General features: G+C 38.1%; 1 protein-coding gene across 1 annotated transcript; it reads left to right on the forward strand.

Annotated features, from left to right (window-relative positions):
- Positions 1-169: 169 nt before the first annotated feature.
- On the forward strand, positions 170-17,301 carry PRKRA (protein activator of interferon induced protein kinase EIF2AK2). The gene is made up of 8 exons (XM_036879458.2): positions 170-380; positions 956-1,125; positions 4,023-4,104; positions 6,146-6,224; positions 7,267-7,384; positions 8,593-8,687; positions 13,584-13,758; positions 16,653-17,301. The coding sequence occupies exons 1-8, from the start codon at positions 316-318 to the stop codon at positions 16,808-16,810; spliced, it is 942 nt and encodes a 313-aa protein (XP_036735353.2). The 5' UTR covers positions 170-315; the 3' UTR covers positions 16,811-17,301.
- The last annotated feature ends 2,616 nt before the right edge of the window (positions 17,302-19,917 follow it).

Genomic DNA, 19,917 nt, shown 5'->3' on the forward strand with positions numbered 1-19,917 from the left:
CCTGAGCTGGAGGGGCGGGGCCGGGCACCAAGGAGACCAGTGGGCGGGGCTAGCAAAAAGAAGAGCCCGGCGCCCGGACAGCGAGGGGGCGTGGCCGGGAGCCGGGGCGGCGTGCTGCGCTGAGACCCCGCCCCCGCCTGTACCCCTCGCTGGAGGGACGCAAGCTGGGAGAAGGGGGGAGTGGGAGGGGAGGGGAGGAGGCGGCGGTGGCGGCGCTGGAGCTGGAGCGCTCCTCTCGGGCACCGGCCAAACCAGGGAGCAAAAACGTCGCTCCGTACGGGTCTTCCTCCTGCCGCCGAGCCGTCCCTTCTGGCCATGTCCCAGAGCAGGCATCGCGCCGCGGCCCCGCCGCTCGAGCGCGAGGACAGCGGGACCTTCAGGTCAGCGCACGGGCAAACCGGGCCGAGCCGGCAGGGCCGGGAGCGGTGGGCAGGAGTGGTGGGCAGGAGTGGGGGCGGGGCAGCCCGCTCTCCGGCGGCATTATGGGTAAAGCCCCTTCCAGCAGCGGTCGCCCCCGCGGCTGCGGATGGTTGGGCGGGCGCTTGGCCCCGCCTGCTCGGCGGCTCGCGGGCCGGGGTCTGCGGCCTGGCCCCGCCCCTTCGGCCTGGAGTGGCGCGCTGTGTGGGCCAGGGTAGCTAGCGGCCACCGCCAGGGAAAGAGATTTGGAGGCTTGGTTCTGAGAGGTTGTAGCACCCGCGCACCCTGCAAATCCTTCCTATCTGGGTTCAAGTTGTTTCCCTAAAGACCTCCTCCTCCCTGCCCGCCCTTACCGGGACCCGCAACGGGCCCGGGACCCTGCTTGCGCTTCGGTATCTCTGGCCCCGGCCGCCGGCAGCTTCGGCGCCTCCCACGTCACCGTTGGTGGCCGTCAAACTAGCCTCTATGCTTCTGCTTCCCCCACTCCCTCCCCGCCTCGCTTTGGCATGCAAAGCACACCTTTTTGTGGTTTTTGCAGTTTGGGGAAGATGATTACAGCTAAACCGGGGAAAACACCGATTCAGGTATTACACGAATACGGCATGAAGACCAAGAACATACCGGTCTATGAATGTGAAAGATCCGATGTGCAAGTACACGTGTCCACGTTCACCTTCCGAGTAACTGTTGGTGACATAACCTGCACAGGTCTGTATGCACGGTTAATCCCCATGACGATACGGGTTGGCGGGCAAGACTTGGTATTGCTTTTAAGTTCGGAAAAGTGCCCTTTTTACCGGAGACAGCTGTGAAGAGCGGGCTCTTGAAACTGACACTTCTTTTCAGCTTCATCTGATTCTCTCCCAAATTTCTCTTCCCAGATACCAAGGGAAGCTCAGAAACATACTGTAGGGTCCTTCTATCTAGGGTTCGTCCAAGAATTAGGGAGAAGAGAGAAAGGTTCTTGGAACAGCCATAGCTGGATCAGTAGTAGGTGGTGTCTAGTTTCATAGATGCCGGAATTCATAGACCCCAGAATTTTCTGAGCCTCTACCCTCTTCGTATGGACTCATTTTGGCACTTGGGGCTCAATATTGGGGTTATCCAAGCAAAATGAGGAACGTAGAAGACTCTAATACACTATATTGCATAGCAGCTTCTAGTTCCTGACACTGTACAGGTATTTCAATAAGATCTTATTCCCTTTTTTATATGAAGAAGCAAGTTCAGAGAAATTATTAGTAGTATCACCTTATGGTCTGTGAGTCTTAAGAAATAATAACTGAAGTTGCCCATTTGTAAATGTAGACATTTATTTCTTACATACCTATTTAATTGCAAACAAAAAACATACTGAATACTAAATTTAATTTGGAAGAATACCAAGAAAAAAATTCAGCAGGAAGGCTGCAGTTGCACCATCCGGTAATCTAAAGGCATCACTTATGTTGCTGAAAATCAGGAGTCCACTGTTTTCATTGAAGCCACTTGAAGAAAATTTCGAAGTTGTTTTTTGTCTGTGTGAGGCAGGTGGATTTTAAATATTTGGTGGAAATTTAAGAAAAAATAGCTTTTTCCCTCAGTGTGTCTTAGTCCAGAAAGTAACAATCTCCTCACACCACCCTGTCTTCATGTGCAAGCTTATCTGCTTCCACACTTCAAATACTATCAAAAGGCTCATCATTCTGAAATCTATTTTTAGCCCAGGCCCAGTTACAGAACAGTGTACTAATCTGTGCTTGCTGGGCATCTTTGTTTAGATGACCCAAAGCCACCTCAGTCTCCCATTGTCCCAAACTGAACCCATCTGCTTCTCTCACAGCTCCATTCCCCCTCATTCCCTAACTCAGTAAGGGCACCACCATCACACACTTGCTCATAGTAGAAATTTGGGTTTCACCTGGACTCCTTACCTCCCTCTGCCTTTTGTCCTGTCACCAAATCTTACTTCCTAAATATCTCTTGGATCTGTCTGTTTCTTTTGTCATCCCATTACTACTGTCTAGGCCACTGTCATCTCCCACTTGGGTTACAGTTACACTCTTCTTAGCTGCTCTTTCAGTTTCTAGGCTTATGATGTCCATTGTCCAGCTATTCTTTCTAGCATTGAGATCTGTTCATGTACTTCCTCTTCTTAAAATCCATACAAGTGGTTTTCCCATCCTCTGGATAAATACAAATTTCTTATTATGACTTACAACCTTGCTTCTCAAAATGTGATCAATAGCAGTATTAATATCACCTGGGCACTTGATGCAAGTGCAGAATATCAGGCCCCGTGCCAGACCTACTGGAGCAGAGTACGCCTTTCCACAAAATTCCCAGGCAATTCCTATGCACAGTAAAGTTTGAGAAGCACAAGTTTAGGAGACCATTCTCTGACCTCTCCCCCTACCCTCCAACTCTCTAGACTTTTATCTCAGTATTCCTTCCCTCAAGCTCTAACCATACCCAGCCGTTTGGGGGTCTTGAGAACACCTTGCTCTGTGTTACCTCTGAGTCTAGGAGGGTCTCTTTTCTCTGCCTAGAATGCTCTTTCTAACCCCTAGCTTCTTTATTAGTTTTTATGAATCTTTTAGGTCTTCATTTAGTTATCTCTTCCTTCATGAAAGCTCTCTGAAACCTTACCAAGAGCAGGAGAGCTGCCCCTTTTATGTGCTTCCCCTACAGCCTGCACTTGGGCCTGTTGTAAGAGTGCCACTTCATATTTCAGATGCCTACCCACAGATCAAATCCCTCACTAGCTGTGAGCTATTTAAGGAAGGGTAGGGTAGGGACTCTTTAGTTCTCCACTGTATCCCTAATACCTATGTTAGTAAATAAATGAATCTGGTCACACTTGGAATTTAGTCAGTGTCCCTTTCTTTCCTCCATACCAGAGGAATGGACATCAGCATTCTGATACCACTTTCAAAGGGTTCTCTACACCTACTTTGAACTCAGAAGGAAAAAGATTGAATTTACCATTTACCAGGTGTGATTGCTTATTGAAATTAGGCATCAATCTGAGTGATTAGTCAGGCCTATCTCCTGACACCCCCTTAGCTATCCCCTTAAGATACAGATAGTATAGGAGACACATAACTTCGTCTCTCATCTTCTTCCCTATATAAACCTTCCCCCACTGTATTCAGCCTGTAGACATGACTGTATAGCCCAAGCAGAGGGGTTTAATACAGTATGGGAGGGGCTGTTAGAATAAAATTGTGCACATTTGCTGTAAGTGGATCCCTAAAAGGAAACTTCTTGTTACAAGAAGAATTTCCTCTCTCTCCTTCCCCCTCCCCTTTCCTCTCCTCCCCTGTCCTGTTCTGTTCTGTTACCATTTTATATCAAACATATTTAAGAAGACATAATAAGGATATTTTATACCAGTATACATAGAATTAAATCCATAGAACTTTTAAAATCATGCTTTTTAATAGATTAATTTCCATGTGGCAAATATTTTATTACAGTGTATAACTATGTAGTATATGTTTTTATTACCTAGTGTGTGTATAGAAACTGTAGTGACTATTCTGTATTGTGAAAACATCTATGCAAGCCTCACATTTCTCACAGCTAAAGTATCTCACAGATACTTTTTTTTAACCTTACTTCAGGTGAAGGTACAAGTAAGAAGCTGGCGAAACATAAAGCTGCAGAGGCTGCCATAAACGTTTTGAAAGCCAATGCAAGTATTTGGTGAGCTAAATTTCTTTGTATTCTGCAGCTCAAAAATATCATGGCTGAGGTAAGAGTAAAAGTTTGAATATGCTGACAAAAGCAACAAAGTGAACAGTTGTTAGTATCTAGCTCTAAATCTGCTTCCTTGTGAAAACCTATCCATGAAAGATAGCTTTTATCCTTAAGAAATTAAATCCAGCAATTAACTATTAAATGAAGGCTTTCATGAGCTAGGGCTCTTTTCTTTTTTTTCAGATGGGGTGCAATAGAAAACCCCAGTTTTTCCAGCAACAGTCTTACTGTATTAAGGCTGTAATTGTTTCTGCACTGAAGAAAACAAGGTGTGAGGTGGAAAAAAAATTCAGATAAAAGTACTCTTTTCGGAGCTCTACTTTGAAAGGGCAGAGGTTTCCTTTTATTATAGAGTGTACGGCAAACACAAGAGGATGTCGAGTGGGATAATGATGCTTGACATATCTTTCCAAAATAAATTCATTATCACTTTGGGGCTTTTGGAAAGAGTATTTATTGGTCCTGGAGCATATCATGAATCATAAAGAGGTGTCCTTTGGTTTCTAATGGGTACACCCTGTACCATCAAATTCTTCCCTTTCCATGCACTCAAATATACTTGGAGTGTTATCTGTTGTATTTGCTAATAACTGACAGACACCCATGGGCATTTGGGGGAGGTTTCTCCCCCAGTCATAGCAAAACTTCTCTTAGGGATATACTAAAGCTCATATGCAGTGCTCCTCCCTTTTCCTAAGTCACTCTCAGCCATTTGAGTAGCTTAGAACTAACCGGTGACAAGCCTTAGATCTCACAAAATGCGGCTTGATATTGTGGAGTCATATGTTATAACTGATTTATGCTGGCTTTCTAGACATGCCAAATGGCATGTCAGGTATTGGATTTTCCCCTCACTGGTGATGGCTGTGCTATTTCTGTGCGGCCCAAAGGTCAGCCCAAAGTGCTGAGTGTACTTGTAGAAACGAGTGTACAGAGTGTCCTTTCTGCACATGGGCACTTCACTTGGTCAGCAGAAGAGGCTAACAAACCTTACTATATATTTGTGCTTCTTGACAGATAAGATGGCAATTACTAAGCTGTAATCAGGCCTAAAATGGCCTGATTTAATACGGAGACTTTCTCACTTCTCCATCACAGTTATTTGGGTAGCTTTGGCATGCAGCATTATAAATGATTATTCCTATCTCATCAGCCTATATAAAGCTTGAAATTTTTGCAGTTGGAAAAGAAACATGGAAGTGGCAATAACTAAACCTCATTTGTCAAGGAAGAAATGATTCTTCAGTTACCTAGGTGGTAGTATTTGGAGTGCAGCTTTATTACATGTTAGGTACCCATCAACCTAAGAAACTAGTCACTTCAGTCTACTTAAAAGAGATTGCTCTCTTTTTCCTTAATCACAATCCCTACCTGCTGGCACCAGATTCATGCAGGCCATCTATTTTATGTAGGATACATATAAATCTTAGGAAGATTATCCTAGCATAGAGCAGATGATAGATCAAAATTATCTGAATGAACAAGTAGTATTTTTGATCTGCATTATTCACCTTACCAAGCTAAATTTCCTGTTAGTCTTCCCTTTCAGTGTAGTTGCAATAACAGTATGCTGTATTTAAATACATTTTTATTGAGCACCTATTATATATAAAGAACTACAAGGTTTATAAAGGTAAGTAATACATAGGCCCTCAGGATTTTATAGTCTGAACAGGGGAGAGGGATGGAGAAATGACATGTATTTTTAAGAGAATACAATTTATGCTAAAATAATTTGCTTATGAAAGGGTCAAACCAAATTTTCCATTGGGGGTAACAGGATAGGCTTCTTAGAGGAAGTGGCATTTGAGATAAATCTTGCCTGAGGAATAGATCAGATTCTCATAGAAGAGGTGGGAGAAAAGGGCATCCCATGGAGAAGGAGTGGCAACAGCAAAGCCATGGAGGCTTAAATAGAAAATGCCTGTCATTTATTTAACAATTTGGAGAAAACTATTTGTTTTATAACACCTTAAAAAATGTTTAGCTTTGCAGTTCCTGACCCCTTAATGCCTGACCCTTCCAAGCAACCAAAGAACCAGCTTAATCCTATTGGTTCATTACAGGTAAGTCATAACAATAACAGTTTTTCCATACTTAACATTTTGTCTATTGATAAAAGATGTCATAAAGTGATAATATTACAAGGGCTAAGACAAGGAATTAATATTTTAAAGATAAAATAGTATAATATTTTGTTCTCCAAGTTAACATTAGACATTATAGCACTAACTTGAAATTATTTTCCTATATAATTTTTTGGATTTTCTTCCATATACAGTATGTGCCTTTGGTTTGTGGAGTTCTCATTTGAGAACGGGACCTCAGTGCACATGGTAGAGTGTTCTATGCTTTAAGAATATTACTTGCCATTCTTGCAACAACTTTTTTCTACTTCTGTTGAGACCAGAGGACTTTTATAAAGAACCCAAATCGGGTAACCGAACTCAAGAAAAGGGATGTTGTCTATTCGATCGTTTTGCCAAAAAAATAGAATCAGCTTTGAATTTCTGTATGCAGAATAGCCTTCTTGCAGCTTATCCATGTGCTCTGTTGGACAACTCCCTTCCCCATTATTCAACCAGTCTCTTGATCTCTTTCCTGCTCTGAGTTTTTCTGTAGTTTTCTTCCCCTTCCTCCCTCAGTGCTCTCCAGTTCTATTTGTTCGCTGTCTCTGCTCCTTATCTGCTCTTGATGTGGTGCAGTAGTCAGCCTGCTGTGAGTAAGAAAGTCTATAGTGAGGAGGGGAGAGGCTTCAGGGACTGATGGCAGTGAAACCTGTACTGTCCTCTCTTGATGTTCCCAAAGGGGGTGACAGTAGGTTGTCTTTCTATTTGAGCTCTTTGATATTAGCTCGTGGACTTAGTGGAAGAACACCATTCATAACAGGAAACTGCTTTATTTTGGTAATGTGAACTTAGAAGATATAAAATGCAGAAATATATTTGGGAAATATAGGGTCTTCCCATGTTTTTCCATTGCAGAATATCATTATTCTCTTCAAATTTTTTAATAGAAATGGGCTCAAAATCATGAAAAAATGTAATTGATGTGATTGAGCTGTTGCATAGTAAAAATTACTACTAAAGCCTCATCTTGATTTTCTAGGAATTGGCTATTCATCATGGCTGGAGACTTCCTGAATATACCCTTTCCCAGGAGGGAGGGCCTGCTCATAAGAGAGAATATACCACAATTTGCAGGCTAGAGTCTTTTATGGAAACTGGTACTTCTTTTTACTGTCATACAAACTCAAGACATCTGAAATATTTTCAGATGACAAATGACTGTAGAAATTTCTGTGGGGATTTCTTTTCAAATATTTCTGTGGGGGAAAAATGGATGCATTCCCATTCTACTGTCTCTAACTTTCTGCAGTTGAATTTAAGTATAAAGGGCTTAAAAATACTTACACTTCCTAATTTGATATTTTTTAAATCATGGATTGTTAATGGAAAGATAAATAATTGACTCAACAGTCTTTCTGGATATATTAGTGACTTAAACATCATTTTGGAGAAAAAAGTAATAGTAAATTTCTTGGAGTTGCAACAGCTATCCTAGAAGATAGGAGGACTAGAAGATTACATTTGAAAAGATGATTAATAGGAGGCTAGATGACAAAAAGCTTCAGTGAGATAAAAATAAAGTAGAAATTATTCTTTTGAATTATAGCAACTTCCATGTTGTAGATACCAGAAACTATGAGAAAAAGTCACTTAATAAAGTACTAGTGAGAATTCCTATTTTAACCTGCCTGGCATGTTTTTATCATTTTTAAAGAGACTTGAAATGAATGTTATCTTGGATATCAGTTTCAAATAATAAGCAACTGTTAGGCCTCAAAAAACACTGGGCCAGAAGCAAGAACCTCAGCTTCCATTCTTGATGCAGTCCTTGATTTGCAAGGTTAGGCAAATTACAAATTACTTAGTCTCCCTGGGCCTCAGCTTTTAAATCTATAAAACAAAAGCCTGGAGGTAGGTGATATTTATGGTGTCCTTCAACTCTGGTCCCTCCTGTGCCCTTCTTATTCTAAGAAAGAAACACCACATAGTTGTGAGTTTTTAAAAAGATTGTAAGCAAGTAATAGACATGGAGAGAGGTTGTAATTCAAATGTACCTTAACAAATTTGAGTATTTGGTTTGAATTAAATGTGGTTCATTAAAGCTAGGCATAGGGAAGTATAACTATTAAGAAAACCAGAGGGTATAACTATTAAAGATAAACTGTTAAAAGAAATGCCTTAAAAATGTGAGAATTGATAGGCATATGAAGTAGAAAAAGCAAAGATGTTGGGTTGGTAAAAGAAGAGCCTAGTGTATAAAAATCATGAGATTATTCTCTGTTCAAACACAATACCTTATACATTGGTCATTCTCTGTGGACACTAATTTCTTTTCTAAACCTACCATTTCTTTTTCTTTATTTAGGAAAGGGAGCATCAAAAAAACAAGCCAAGAGAAATGCTGCTGAGAAATTTCTTGCAAAATTCAGTAATATTTCCCCAGAGAACCACATTTCTTTAGTAAGTAATGATCAGCCAGCTCTGATGTGAATGTGATTAATCATCTCTTGCTTTATAAGAAACTTCCCTGGATTTCTTACTGTATAGATACTTCAGTTGCAATTTAAAAAAATCTCTCCATTGTGTGGTTATACACTACCCCACAGCTGCTTCTCTGTGTGAACCAGTTGCCAATGTGACCATGTAAGGGGGGCTTGGGAGACATAGTCAAATTCAGAGTAATATCATGGCAGTAATAGATGACAGGACAGTATATTACCTTCAAACTGACAATGCATTCCCATCATCCCTTTGTTCATTCATTCATTTACTCAACAAATATTTAGCTCATACTGTGTGCCATGCTTTGTACCAGGTACTGGCATATAGTGCATAAGACAGTCTCTGCCCTTAAGGAATTTGTAGCCTACTAAAAGAGGAAAGAACCCTACAGACTGGTCCTTATAAAGAATACTTAGGAACATAGGAGAAGGATTCAGCCAAAATGGGAGTTTCAGGAAGACTTCTTGGAGGAAGTAATATCTAACCCTAGACATACAGGATGAGAACAGGGGAAAAGAATTCCAGAGAGAAGAAAGAGCATGTGCAAAGACCTAGGAGTGAAACATTATGTGTGATCTGGGAACCCTAAGTGACTTGGCATAGCTAGAGCATAGAGTTGGAGGGAGAGACGCTCAAACAATGATATCAGAAAGGTAAAGAGGGATTAAATCTTGAAGGGACTACTGTATTAAGGAGATTGGACTTTATCCTGAGGGTGTGCGAAGTCATTAAATAATTCTAATCTGGGAAGGACAGAATATACTTTATACACTAGAAGAGAAATCACTAACTGTATTATGGCGAGTGAATGAAGATTAGAGAGACCTGCAAGAATGTTGTTAGGGAAAGCAGATGAGAAATGATGATTACGTGTACCAAGGTAGTGGCAGCTGAAATGGTCAATTTAAAAATTATTTAGAAAACTGAAGTGAATGGGGCATGGTGATTGCATATGGGGAGTAAGAATAGAAGAGGAAATAAACAGCTTGGCGACTGAGTAGATCGTGGTACCATTCAATAATATGGGGAACACAGAAGATGAGTAGGGCTTGAGGGGGTAGATAATTACCTAAATGTAGAATATATTGAATTTGAAATGTTTGTGGAAAATCTACTGCAAGTACGGAGTAGGCAGCTGGGCATACAGATCTACAGCTTAAGAGACTGGGCTACACATGATACATTGAGATTCTGATATTCACAGATAGGTCTGTCATGTGGTACATTACCTGAGAGAAGTGGGTGAGAAGTGAGGACTCTCACAGTGTCCTAAGCTGGTTATAAAGTAAGAGTTCATTCTGTAGAAAAAAAAGTCAAAGACTGCACACAAATAAGTGAAATAAATTTGGTCTCTTTTAATAGAAAATATAAAACATTTCATTAACTTCTTTTAAAATTGGATCAGAGGTGACACCAAAATCACAAGACACAGATAGGTTTATAGGTGAATTCTGTTGAATCATCAAGGAAGAGGTAATTTTCCAATGCTATTTATACTGTTCCAGGCAATATATAAAACATAGGGGAAGTTTCTACATCTATTTTCCAAAACCAACAGAAGATTAACACCAAAACCTGACAACAGCAAATCCCAGTGGAAAAATTATGGATTAATCTCCCTATGGTGAAACACCTTAAAAAAGTATGCAGTAGAATATACCATAGAAAAAATAAGGTTTATTCAGGAACACAAGGATACTTCAAGGTTAGTAACTCTGTTACTATAATTAACCACATTAGTGGGTCAAAGGAGAACATATGATCCTCTCAATAGATGCCAAGAAGATATTTGATAATCACTACTGATAAACACTTTTAAAATGTCCCCATTGTGATTCAAAATATATGCCTCAAAAAAATCAAAATCATGGTTACATATTTACATATTACATCCATTCCCATTAATTTCAGAAATAAGACAAGGATGCCCAGTGACACCATTTTTTTAACCTTGTTCTAGAAGTACCAACTAATATGATTAGACAAGAGAAAACAATAGAAGGTTGGAAATAAAAGAGCAGATAAAAATGATCATAACTAAATAGTATGATTGTATCCGTGTAGAACCCTGGAGAAAAACTAAGAGAAATAATAAGAGAATTCATCAGGGTAATTGATCATAAAATTAATATACAAAATCAATAGCTTTCTCATATTGTTTAGATTTATAAAAGTAGCCATCAGAATAATTAAAAATAGAAAGTTAAAAAATTGCTTCTGAAAAGGGGACTGAAGGTAGGCATGGCACCAGGTGGGATTGTTGCTCTTACAATTATATACTATTTGATTTTTTGTCATGTGTTTATTTAACAAAATTTATGAAGCTTAATAACATTGGTCATTTTATAGCAAAATGGAATATCCTGAAAAAGTATACTACAAAAAATCAATAGCTGTCCTATTTATGAATAGTAAGAGGAAGAACATAGAAGATCCTATTTTCAGTGTTAGAAAAGAGGATAATATGTCTGGGAATAAACTTTAAAAGAAATGTGCAGACCCATGTGAGAAAAACTAAAACTGTACTGAAGGATTTAACAATTTGAGTAAATATAAAACTCTGTCTTTATTTTCCATAGGAAGATTCAATCTCATAAATAAATAAAAAGGTAATGTAGTCTCCCTCAAAATCAAAATTCCAGAATTCATTTTGGACCTTGATACAACTTAACTAAGTTTATCTGGAAAAATAAACTCTCAAGAATAGCCAAGAAAACTGAAAAAGAAATGTATGGGAGGTGAGGTTAAACCCTGCCAGAGACTAACTTAAAACTAACTATAAAGCTATGGTAGGTAAAACAGGTGTTTATACAGGAATAGACAGGGGATAAAATAGAGAGTCCAGGTGCAGACACTAATCCATATGGGAATATGATATATGACAGATAGACTTTATATCAGTGGGCAAGAGGATGGATTATTCAATAAGTGATAATAGAAAGAACTTACACACACCTTTAGGGGAAAAGGTGTGTGTAGTTGGGCATGTGTGTGTGACATATTTAGGTTGTTCTTTTATTCTGTACATCAAAATAAATTTCAGTTGGATCAAAGATTTGAACGTAAGAGTTGAAATTATATGAGAAAACATGGAAGAGCTTTCCTTTTTAAAATTATTAGCATGGGACAGCCTTTTTAAGCATAACTTAAAATCTAGGAACTATAAAGTAAAAGATTCATAAATTTGACTACATAAAACTGCACAGGAAAAAATCTGTAAATAAAACCAAGAATAAAAACTTGAGGAGAAATTATTTTCAACATATGTCTTTAAAGGGACTGTTTTCGGTATCAGATAAAGAGTTCGTACATATGAATTAAAACAGACAAAATAAGTAGGAGAAAAACAAATGACTAAAAAAAAAAGTTCATCTTTTTAAATTCAAGTTAAGATACTATTTTCACCTTTTTAGATGGACAAAACCTAACAAAGCTTGACAATGCCTGCTGTAGGCAAGGTATCTGAAAACAGGCACTCTTCAAGGCAGCTGATGGAGGATAAAATTGGTTCAGAAATCAGTCTGAAAGTATCAAAATTAATACATGTTCTTTGATTCAGCAGTTCTTCTTTTAGAAATTATTCTACAGCAAAGTCATCCAAGTGCAAAAGAGGCTTTTTGTAACATTGTTTAGTAAAAACCAGAAAACAAAAACAACCTAAAACCCCTAGTTGGCGACTGATAGTATAAATACAGTGCATATATGTGCACTGATACAAGAAAAGTCAACGTGCAGAAGAGTAAGCTATCCTTTTTGCTTAAGAAGATCATGTATGTGTGTACTTGGCATTGGAACAGTTATAGAAGGAAACTGGACATGTTTCACAGCCAAATACCTCTCGGGAGTGGAACATAAGTCTTCCAGGAGTGGGTGGTAAGGAAAAGAGACTAGTCACTGTGTATTTGTTCTTATTGCAGATATTTTTACTATATGAATGAATTATTACTGTTTTTAAAAACCAGTATTTTTTAAACTTTCAATCAAGGAATGTGTAACATTCTATTTGGTAAGTTTTACACGTTACTAACTTCTCTATCTTGGCCATCCCTGTGATATTTTAAAAATCCCTTAACCTCTGTCAGGCTTAATAAATAAGACTAAGGATAGAGTTGCCCTACTTACTTCAGAGAGTAGTTTGGTTTTTTTAATGTCATAATAAGTGAAAGCAATTTAGGAAATATAAACTAACATGGAGATGTAAAGCATCCTGAGAACAGAGGTGAAAAGGGAAGTATACAGGGGAGACTAAGAAAGGAGGAAAAGGAGAAGAATACTGAAAAAAATATGCCCAATTGGGTCCTGAGACAAATCTGATAAGAACTTTTTGACATCCTGCCATTCATTTGAATGACTTATTCTTCTCAAATGCAACTTGCACATTTCACTTTTTCTATAGTTTCTTTGTTTTTTGCTTTACAGATGTCAGTCACTGAGTGGTTGTATTTAATATAAGAAGCCGTAAGATGCAAAAATCCTTGTATATCTTAATTTGTAAATTGCTCCAATAGGCACATTCAATAATTTGCAAATTTGCTTATAGTGCCGTTAAACATCTTATATATCTTAATGATGTGACCATCAGAAAATTTGACTGAGAGACCTTTGTGCTCTACAAAGGTATTTTTAAATACTTCCAGTATATTATTGTTCATGCTTTTTTTCTTTAACATCATGATATTTGTTGAATGTGTGTACTTGTTAGTGTTACCTAGTTTAAATTGGAAAGCTAGCCAAATTATATCCAATTAAACATGCTTTATAAAGTATTAATGTTAGTGCCTAATAGATATCTTTAATATTATAGCATTGAAACTCAGTCCAAATTAAATCTTAATCTTCATCTCTGTTTTTCAGACAAATGTAGTGGGACATTCTTTAGGATGTACTTGGCATTCCTTGAGGAATTCTCCTGGTGAAAAGATCAACTTACTAAAAAGAAGCCTCCTCAGCATTCCAAATACAGATTATATCCAGCTGCTTAGTGAAATCGCCAAAGAACAAGGTTTTAATATAACATATTTGGATATAGGTATGATTTTTTTTTCTTTGGCTTGTCCCAAAACCTGTTTCTTTTTAAAATGTGTCTGAGAAACAAAACCTCTATTAAAATTTATTTCATTGACCATAGATTCTGACTATATGATTACCAGAGCAGTAATATATATCATTGATATGTTCTGTTCTTTAAAGAAAAATAGCTAACATTTATGCAGTTATAATAAAAACAATAGCTAAGATTTATGGAGTTTTACTACGTGCCAGGACTATTCTAAGGATATTACATATTTCACCTTACTGCATCCTCAAATTAATCCTGTGAAGTACGTTCTATTATCCTTATACAATAAGGCAAGAAGTATAAGGCACAGCAAGGTTGAAAAATTTGTCCAAGGTAACATAGCTAGGCAGTGGTAGAGTCAGATTAAGGGAAGAGTCCCTACAGATAGAGTCTATTAAACAAGCATTGATGGGCAGCTTGACAAATAAAAAGGCACCCACATTTCTAGAACAAGTACCAAATTTGTGGAAGCCAAACTTCTTCTCTCCACTTTGTCACTGTGTGCCAGTTCTGGAACATAAGTCACTTTGTAGTTTTATTCCAAACCATCATCATCTATATTATATCCAACCCTTAATCATTTAGATAGGCAAATGTAGACAGATTGGAAAGCAAATCAGTTTGGATATTCTTTTAATTCAGTTTATAAAACTGGCTAATTTGTGTGTGTGTGTGTGTGTGTGTGTGTGTGTGTGTGTGTGTGTGTATTTGACATCAATATAATATATGAAGATGTTGATATCCCTTATTCCAGCCTCAGTGAGCTGTGGAGACCTAGCTTGAATGAGCTACTAGCCCTGGTAAAGTAGGATGTTCAGGTGTTGAAAGACCCAGTGACTTTCTCTCCGAATTTGGGATTGAATGATGGGTCAAGTGCAATGCCTCACTATACAGAGAATGATGTAGAACCTGGGGATTATAGTGCAGACGGATGGTTAGAAAAGGTGGCTGATGAGAGACTCAGTAAATATGTATTAAATATAAGTATCTGTACTTTGTTGGGTGTTTAAAACAAAGAGATGATGAGCTGTGTCATGAATAGCACTATGGAATTCCTATTTTTTAAATCTGGGAAAAGAAGGAAACTTGAGATGATTTTTTATATTATGTATTAATGATGCCTTTGAAATGCTTCTTACCAATTTTAAAAACTAAATAGTTCATGTAAATATAGAAGAGCAGTTTAAAAACCATAGTCATTGAATTTAGCTAACTTCTATGCAGTTACCTTCAAAGAACCTAGGTATTCTCCAAAGGAGATACACAAATGGCCAGTAAGCACATGAAAAGATACTCACTATCATTAGTCATCAGGGAAATGCAAATCCAAACCATAAGGAGATATAAATTCATACCCACTAGGATGGCTATGAGGAGGAAAACAGAAAATAACAAATGTCAGCAAAGACGTAGAGAAATTGCAGCCCTTGTACATTACTGATGGGAATATAAAATGGTGCAGTGCTGTGAAAAACAGGAGTTTTGCAGACCTCAAGTGAGTGACCATATGATCCAGCAGCTCTTTTGCTAGGCATGTACCCAAAAGAATTGAAAACTAATATTCAAATGATTACCTAAACACACATGTTCATAGCAGTGCTATTCAGAGTAGCCAAATGGTGGATACAGCCTAAATGTACATCAACAGATGAATGGATAATTCAGTCAGGTTATATACATCCAATTACATTTTATTCAGCCATGAAAAGAAATGAAGGTCTGATATATGCTGCAACATGTATGAACCTCAGAAACATAAGACTAAGTGAAAGAAGACAGATGCAAAAGGTCATATATCATTTGATCCTTTTATATGAAATACCCAGAATAGGTAAATCCATAGATTGGTGATTGCTAAGGGCTAGTGGGAAGGATAGAGGGCAACTGCTTATTAGTAGGTATGGTGTTTCCTCTTGGAATAATGAAGTGATGAAATGTTTTTTAACTATCTTGGAGGTGATGGTTGCACAACAATGTGAATGTACTAAATGCTGCTGAATAGTTCACTATAAAGTGGTTAGTTTTATGGTATGGAATTTTACCTCAATTTTTTAAAAAACCTAGATACTAGAACTAGAAAGCCTCTTCACACATTAAATAATCACATTGTATCTAGATATTTTCCATTATATTGACTCTAGCTGCAATAATATTTCATCATGACCACTTTTAAGAAATTAAAACTCCCCTGTTTCTACATCCCTTTGTCTCATTCAGCCATCTTTGGCAGGAGTGATCTATCAGTTGATGAGAAGCATATTTGTTCCCAGGTTTAGATATTGTTTTTAAAACATCCTAACCCATAATAGACTACCTGTATAGACTTACAACCAAAGAACATGGAGACACAAGAGAGGTCTTGCTCTGAATCATGTATTTCCTGGCTCAGATGTCTACTGAAATAATCCTAGACTTCATAATGGAAAATACAGTCTCTCCAGTGCTCTTGGAAATGTTTTTTTTTTCCCTTTTAAAAAAGTTGCTTGGTTCAGTAGTTTGCAAATACTGTTCAATGAGCCACATTAGAATCGCCTTGGGAACTCTTTTTAAAATGCAAGAATCTGGCTACTGTAACCCCCAACCCTGTGTTTCTGATTGAGCAGCCTGCAATGAGGCTGAGGCACTCTGTTCTTTTAAAGTTCCCTCAGGTGGTTATGAAGCAGAGCTACGTTTGAGAACTACTGTAGCTGAGCAGTTGTGTTTTTTTGTTTGCTTGTTTGTACAAGAATAATAACATGATGAGTAAGCAGAGTAGTATACCACGGATGCTTACAAAGAAAGACAGTAGTAAAAACATGTTTTTACAAAGAGTCTGCTTTATATACACTTGGCATTAACCATCACGTTTGAATATGTCATTACAGAAGAACTGAGCGCCAACGGACAGTACCAGTGTCTCGCTGAACTGTCCACCAGTCCCATCACAGTCTGTCACGGCTCTGGGATCTCCTGCAGCAATGCTCAGAGTGATGCAGCTCACAATGCTTTGCAGTATTTAAAGATAATAGCAGAAAGAAAGTGAACTTGGAGCAATTTAGAAAACCCTTCAGTAGCACATAAAAAGTTCTCCTCTCATCCCTTCCCAACTAAAACATTTACTGTTTGAGTTTGTGTGTTGTTTCTAAATCTCTTCATAGATTCTATCAACACTCCAGATTTAATGATCTCCTAAGTAGTCATTAAGCTCTTTTTAATGGCTTCAACTTTGTATCAGTATCTTGTATTTATAAACTTTGTACCATAGGCAGTATACAGAGATGGAAAAAATGCATGTTGGTTTTTGCTGCTGCTGATGAAGATGAAGAAATAAAACTGCTAGCAACAGTCTCTCTTCACTGGTGCTTAACCTCTTCTTTGTGCAAGCCTCTGTAAAGGGAATTGGAAGGAAGGCCCTTAGAGTGCTGAGTAACACACTACACAGGCTTTTCTTGAATGTGATTGTTAAATTTCAGGGAACATGATTGGTCTGCTGTGTATCCGAATCCACATAATAAAGAGCTGTTGTTATAATGAGTTCTGCTCATTTTATTAAACTGCTACTGACTTAAATGAGGCCCTGATCTTTTTAGCTATTCTCATGAGTAACATCATAATGTGGATATTCTGTTATTTACATATCTCTAGTTTACTTCTGAAAGGCAAAGGTAAATACCTATGGCCTAAGCAAAAATTCACAAATATATACATGATAAGTTACTTCCATATTTTCTCTAAACATATGCAATGTTGTCTTTTTCTATGACATAACTTATATTTAGAGATGAACTAGTCGTCGAAAAAAGTATTAATAGAATCACAAAACAACTTTCCAGTGCACTCCACTCGGTTACAAGAATACTTCAAACAAAGCAATAAATACTTAAAAGGTTAGGAAATAAGTCTCTGGAGCAAATTTTCATTTTGCCTTTTATGTTTCCTATATAATTCTGTATGGCCTCAAGTCTTTCATCAGTCAGCGCCAGTTGCCTGCACTACCTCTGCAGATTAGATGGAAGTTCCAGGCTTGCTTGCAGAGCTCAGAGACAGCCTCAGAGAGGAAGAGCTCTGTGAATGAAGAAGGAAGGTTTTGACAGCCTCAAGTGGTCAGCTAGCAGGAAGTATGTAACAAGTATTTTTCTATCTGGAAAAAAAAATCATAAGTAGAATCTTTTGAGAAAAATAAAACTACATAATAAAGGAAAACCGGTGTGTGTAACTTACTTAAAACTCTAAAGAGTATTTAGTTTCACATAAGCTATGTCAAGTCATGGAATTTTCAGTATTTTTGATAAGGTCAAGGAATAAACAGACTGGAAACAATGTTTAGGCATATACAGGAGCTTGTGGGCCATTCATATTGGACTGATCTTAGGTTTTTATGTAAGCTCCTGAATATAGGAAGGCACAATAAACTCTATCTAGAGATGACAGTAGATTGCACAATTAAGGGTTGACTTTGAAGAGGTTACACTGGGGAGGATTTCATAAGGCACTGAAAGAGTATCAAGTCCAGGTGGAGGAAAGGATAACACAACTTAGTTCTCAACAGTTCAGCTGTATTGATGAAATTATAGTCTATTATCAGAAACATGCATGCTTTTTTTTTTTTTGCATTTGAGGTCATATTTATTCATATGGTATTCATTTTAATTCCTACATAATACATAATGTGGGAAGACCCAAGTTTATGGTCCCTATTCCCCTATGGATAGACATTTAGGTCGTTTCCAGCTTTTCTCTTTTTTTTTATTTTGGTATCATTAATCTACAATTACATGAGCAATATTATGTTTACTAGACTCCCCCAATCAAGTCCCCCCCACAACATACCCGATTACAGTCACTGTCCATCAGTGTAGTAAGATGCTATAGAATCACTACTTGTCTTCTCTGTGTTGTACTGCCCTCCCCATATCCCCCCTACATTATGTCTGCTAATAGTAATGCTCCTTTTTTTCCCCTTATCCTACCCTTACCACCCATCCTCCCAGTCCCTTTCCCTTTGGTAACTGTTAGTCCATTCGGTTCTGTGAGTCTGCTGTTGTTCTGTTCCTTCAGTTTTTTTTCTTTGTTCTTATGCTCCACAGATGAGTGAAATCATTTGATACTTGTCTTTCTCCGCCTGGCTTATTTCACTGAGCATAATACCCTCTAGCTCCATCCATGTTGTTGCAAATGGTAGGATTTGTTTTCTTCTTATGGCTGAATAATATTCCATTGTGTATATGTACCACATCTTCTTTATCTATTCATCTACTGATGGACACTTAGGTTGTTGCTTCCATTTCTTGGCTACTGTAAATACGGCTGCGATAAACATAGGGGTGCATCTGTCTTTTTCAAACTGGGCTGCTGCATTCTTAGGGTAAATTCCTAAGAGTAGAATTCCTGGGTCAAATGGTATTTCTATTTTGAGTTTTTTGAGGAACCTCCATACTGCTTTCCACAATGGTTGAACTAGTTTATATTCCCACCAGCAATGTAGGAGGGTTCCCCTTTCTCCACATCCTTGCCAACATTTGTTGTTGTTTGTCTTTTGGATGGTGGCGATCCTTACTGGTGTGAGGTGATATCTCATTTTGGTTTTAATTTGTATTTCTCTGATGATTAATGATGTGGAGCATCTTTTCATGTGTCTGTTTGCCATCTGAATTTCTGCTTTAGAGAAGTGTCTGTTCAGATCCTGTGCCCATTTTTTAATTGGATTATTTGCTTTTTGTTAATTGAGGTGCATGTGCTCTGTATATATTTTGGATGTCGACCCTTTACTGGATCTGTCATTTATGAATATATTCTCCCATACTGTAGGATGTCTTTTTGTTCTATTGATGGTGTCCTTTGCTGTACAGAAGCTTTTCAGCTTGATATAGTCCCACTTGTTCATTTTTGCTTTTGTTTCCCTTGCCTGGGGAGATATGTTCATGAAGAAGTCACTTATGTTTATGTCCAGGAGATTTTTGCCTATGTTTTTTTCTAAGAGTTTTATGGTTTCATGGCTTACATTCAGGTCTTTGATCCATTTTGAATTTACTTTTCGACAATGATCCAGTTTCATTCTCTTACATATAGCTGTCCAGTTTTGTCAACACCAGCTGTTGAGGAGGCTGTCCTTTCCCCATTGTATGTCCATGGCTCCTTTATCATATATTA

This window comes from Manis pentadactyla, chromosome 6, assembly GCF_030020395.1.
Source record: "Manis pentadactyla isolate mManPen7 chromosome 6, mManPen7.hap1, whole genome shotgun sequence".
NCBI lineage: Eukaryota > Metazoa > Chordata > Mammalia > Pholidota > Manidae > Manis > Manis pentadactyla.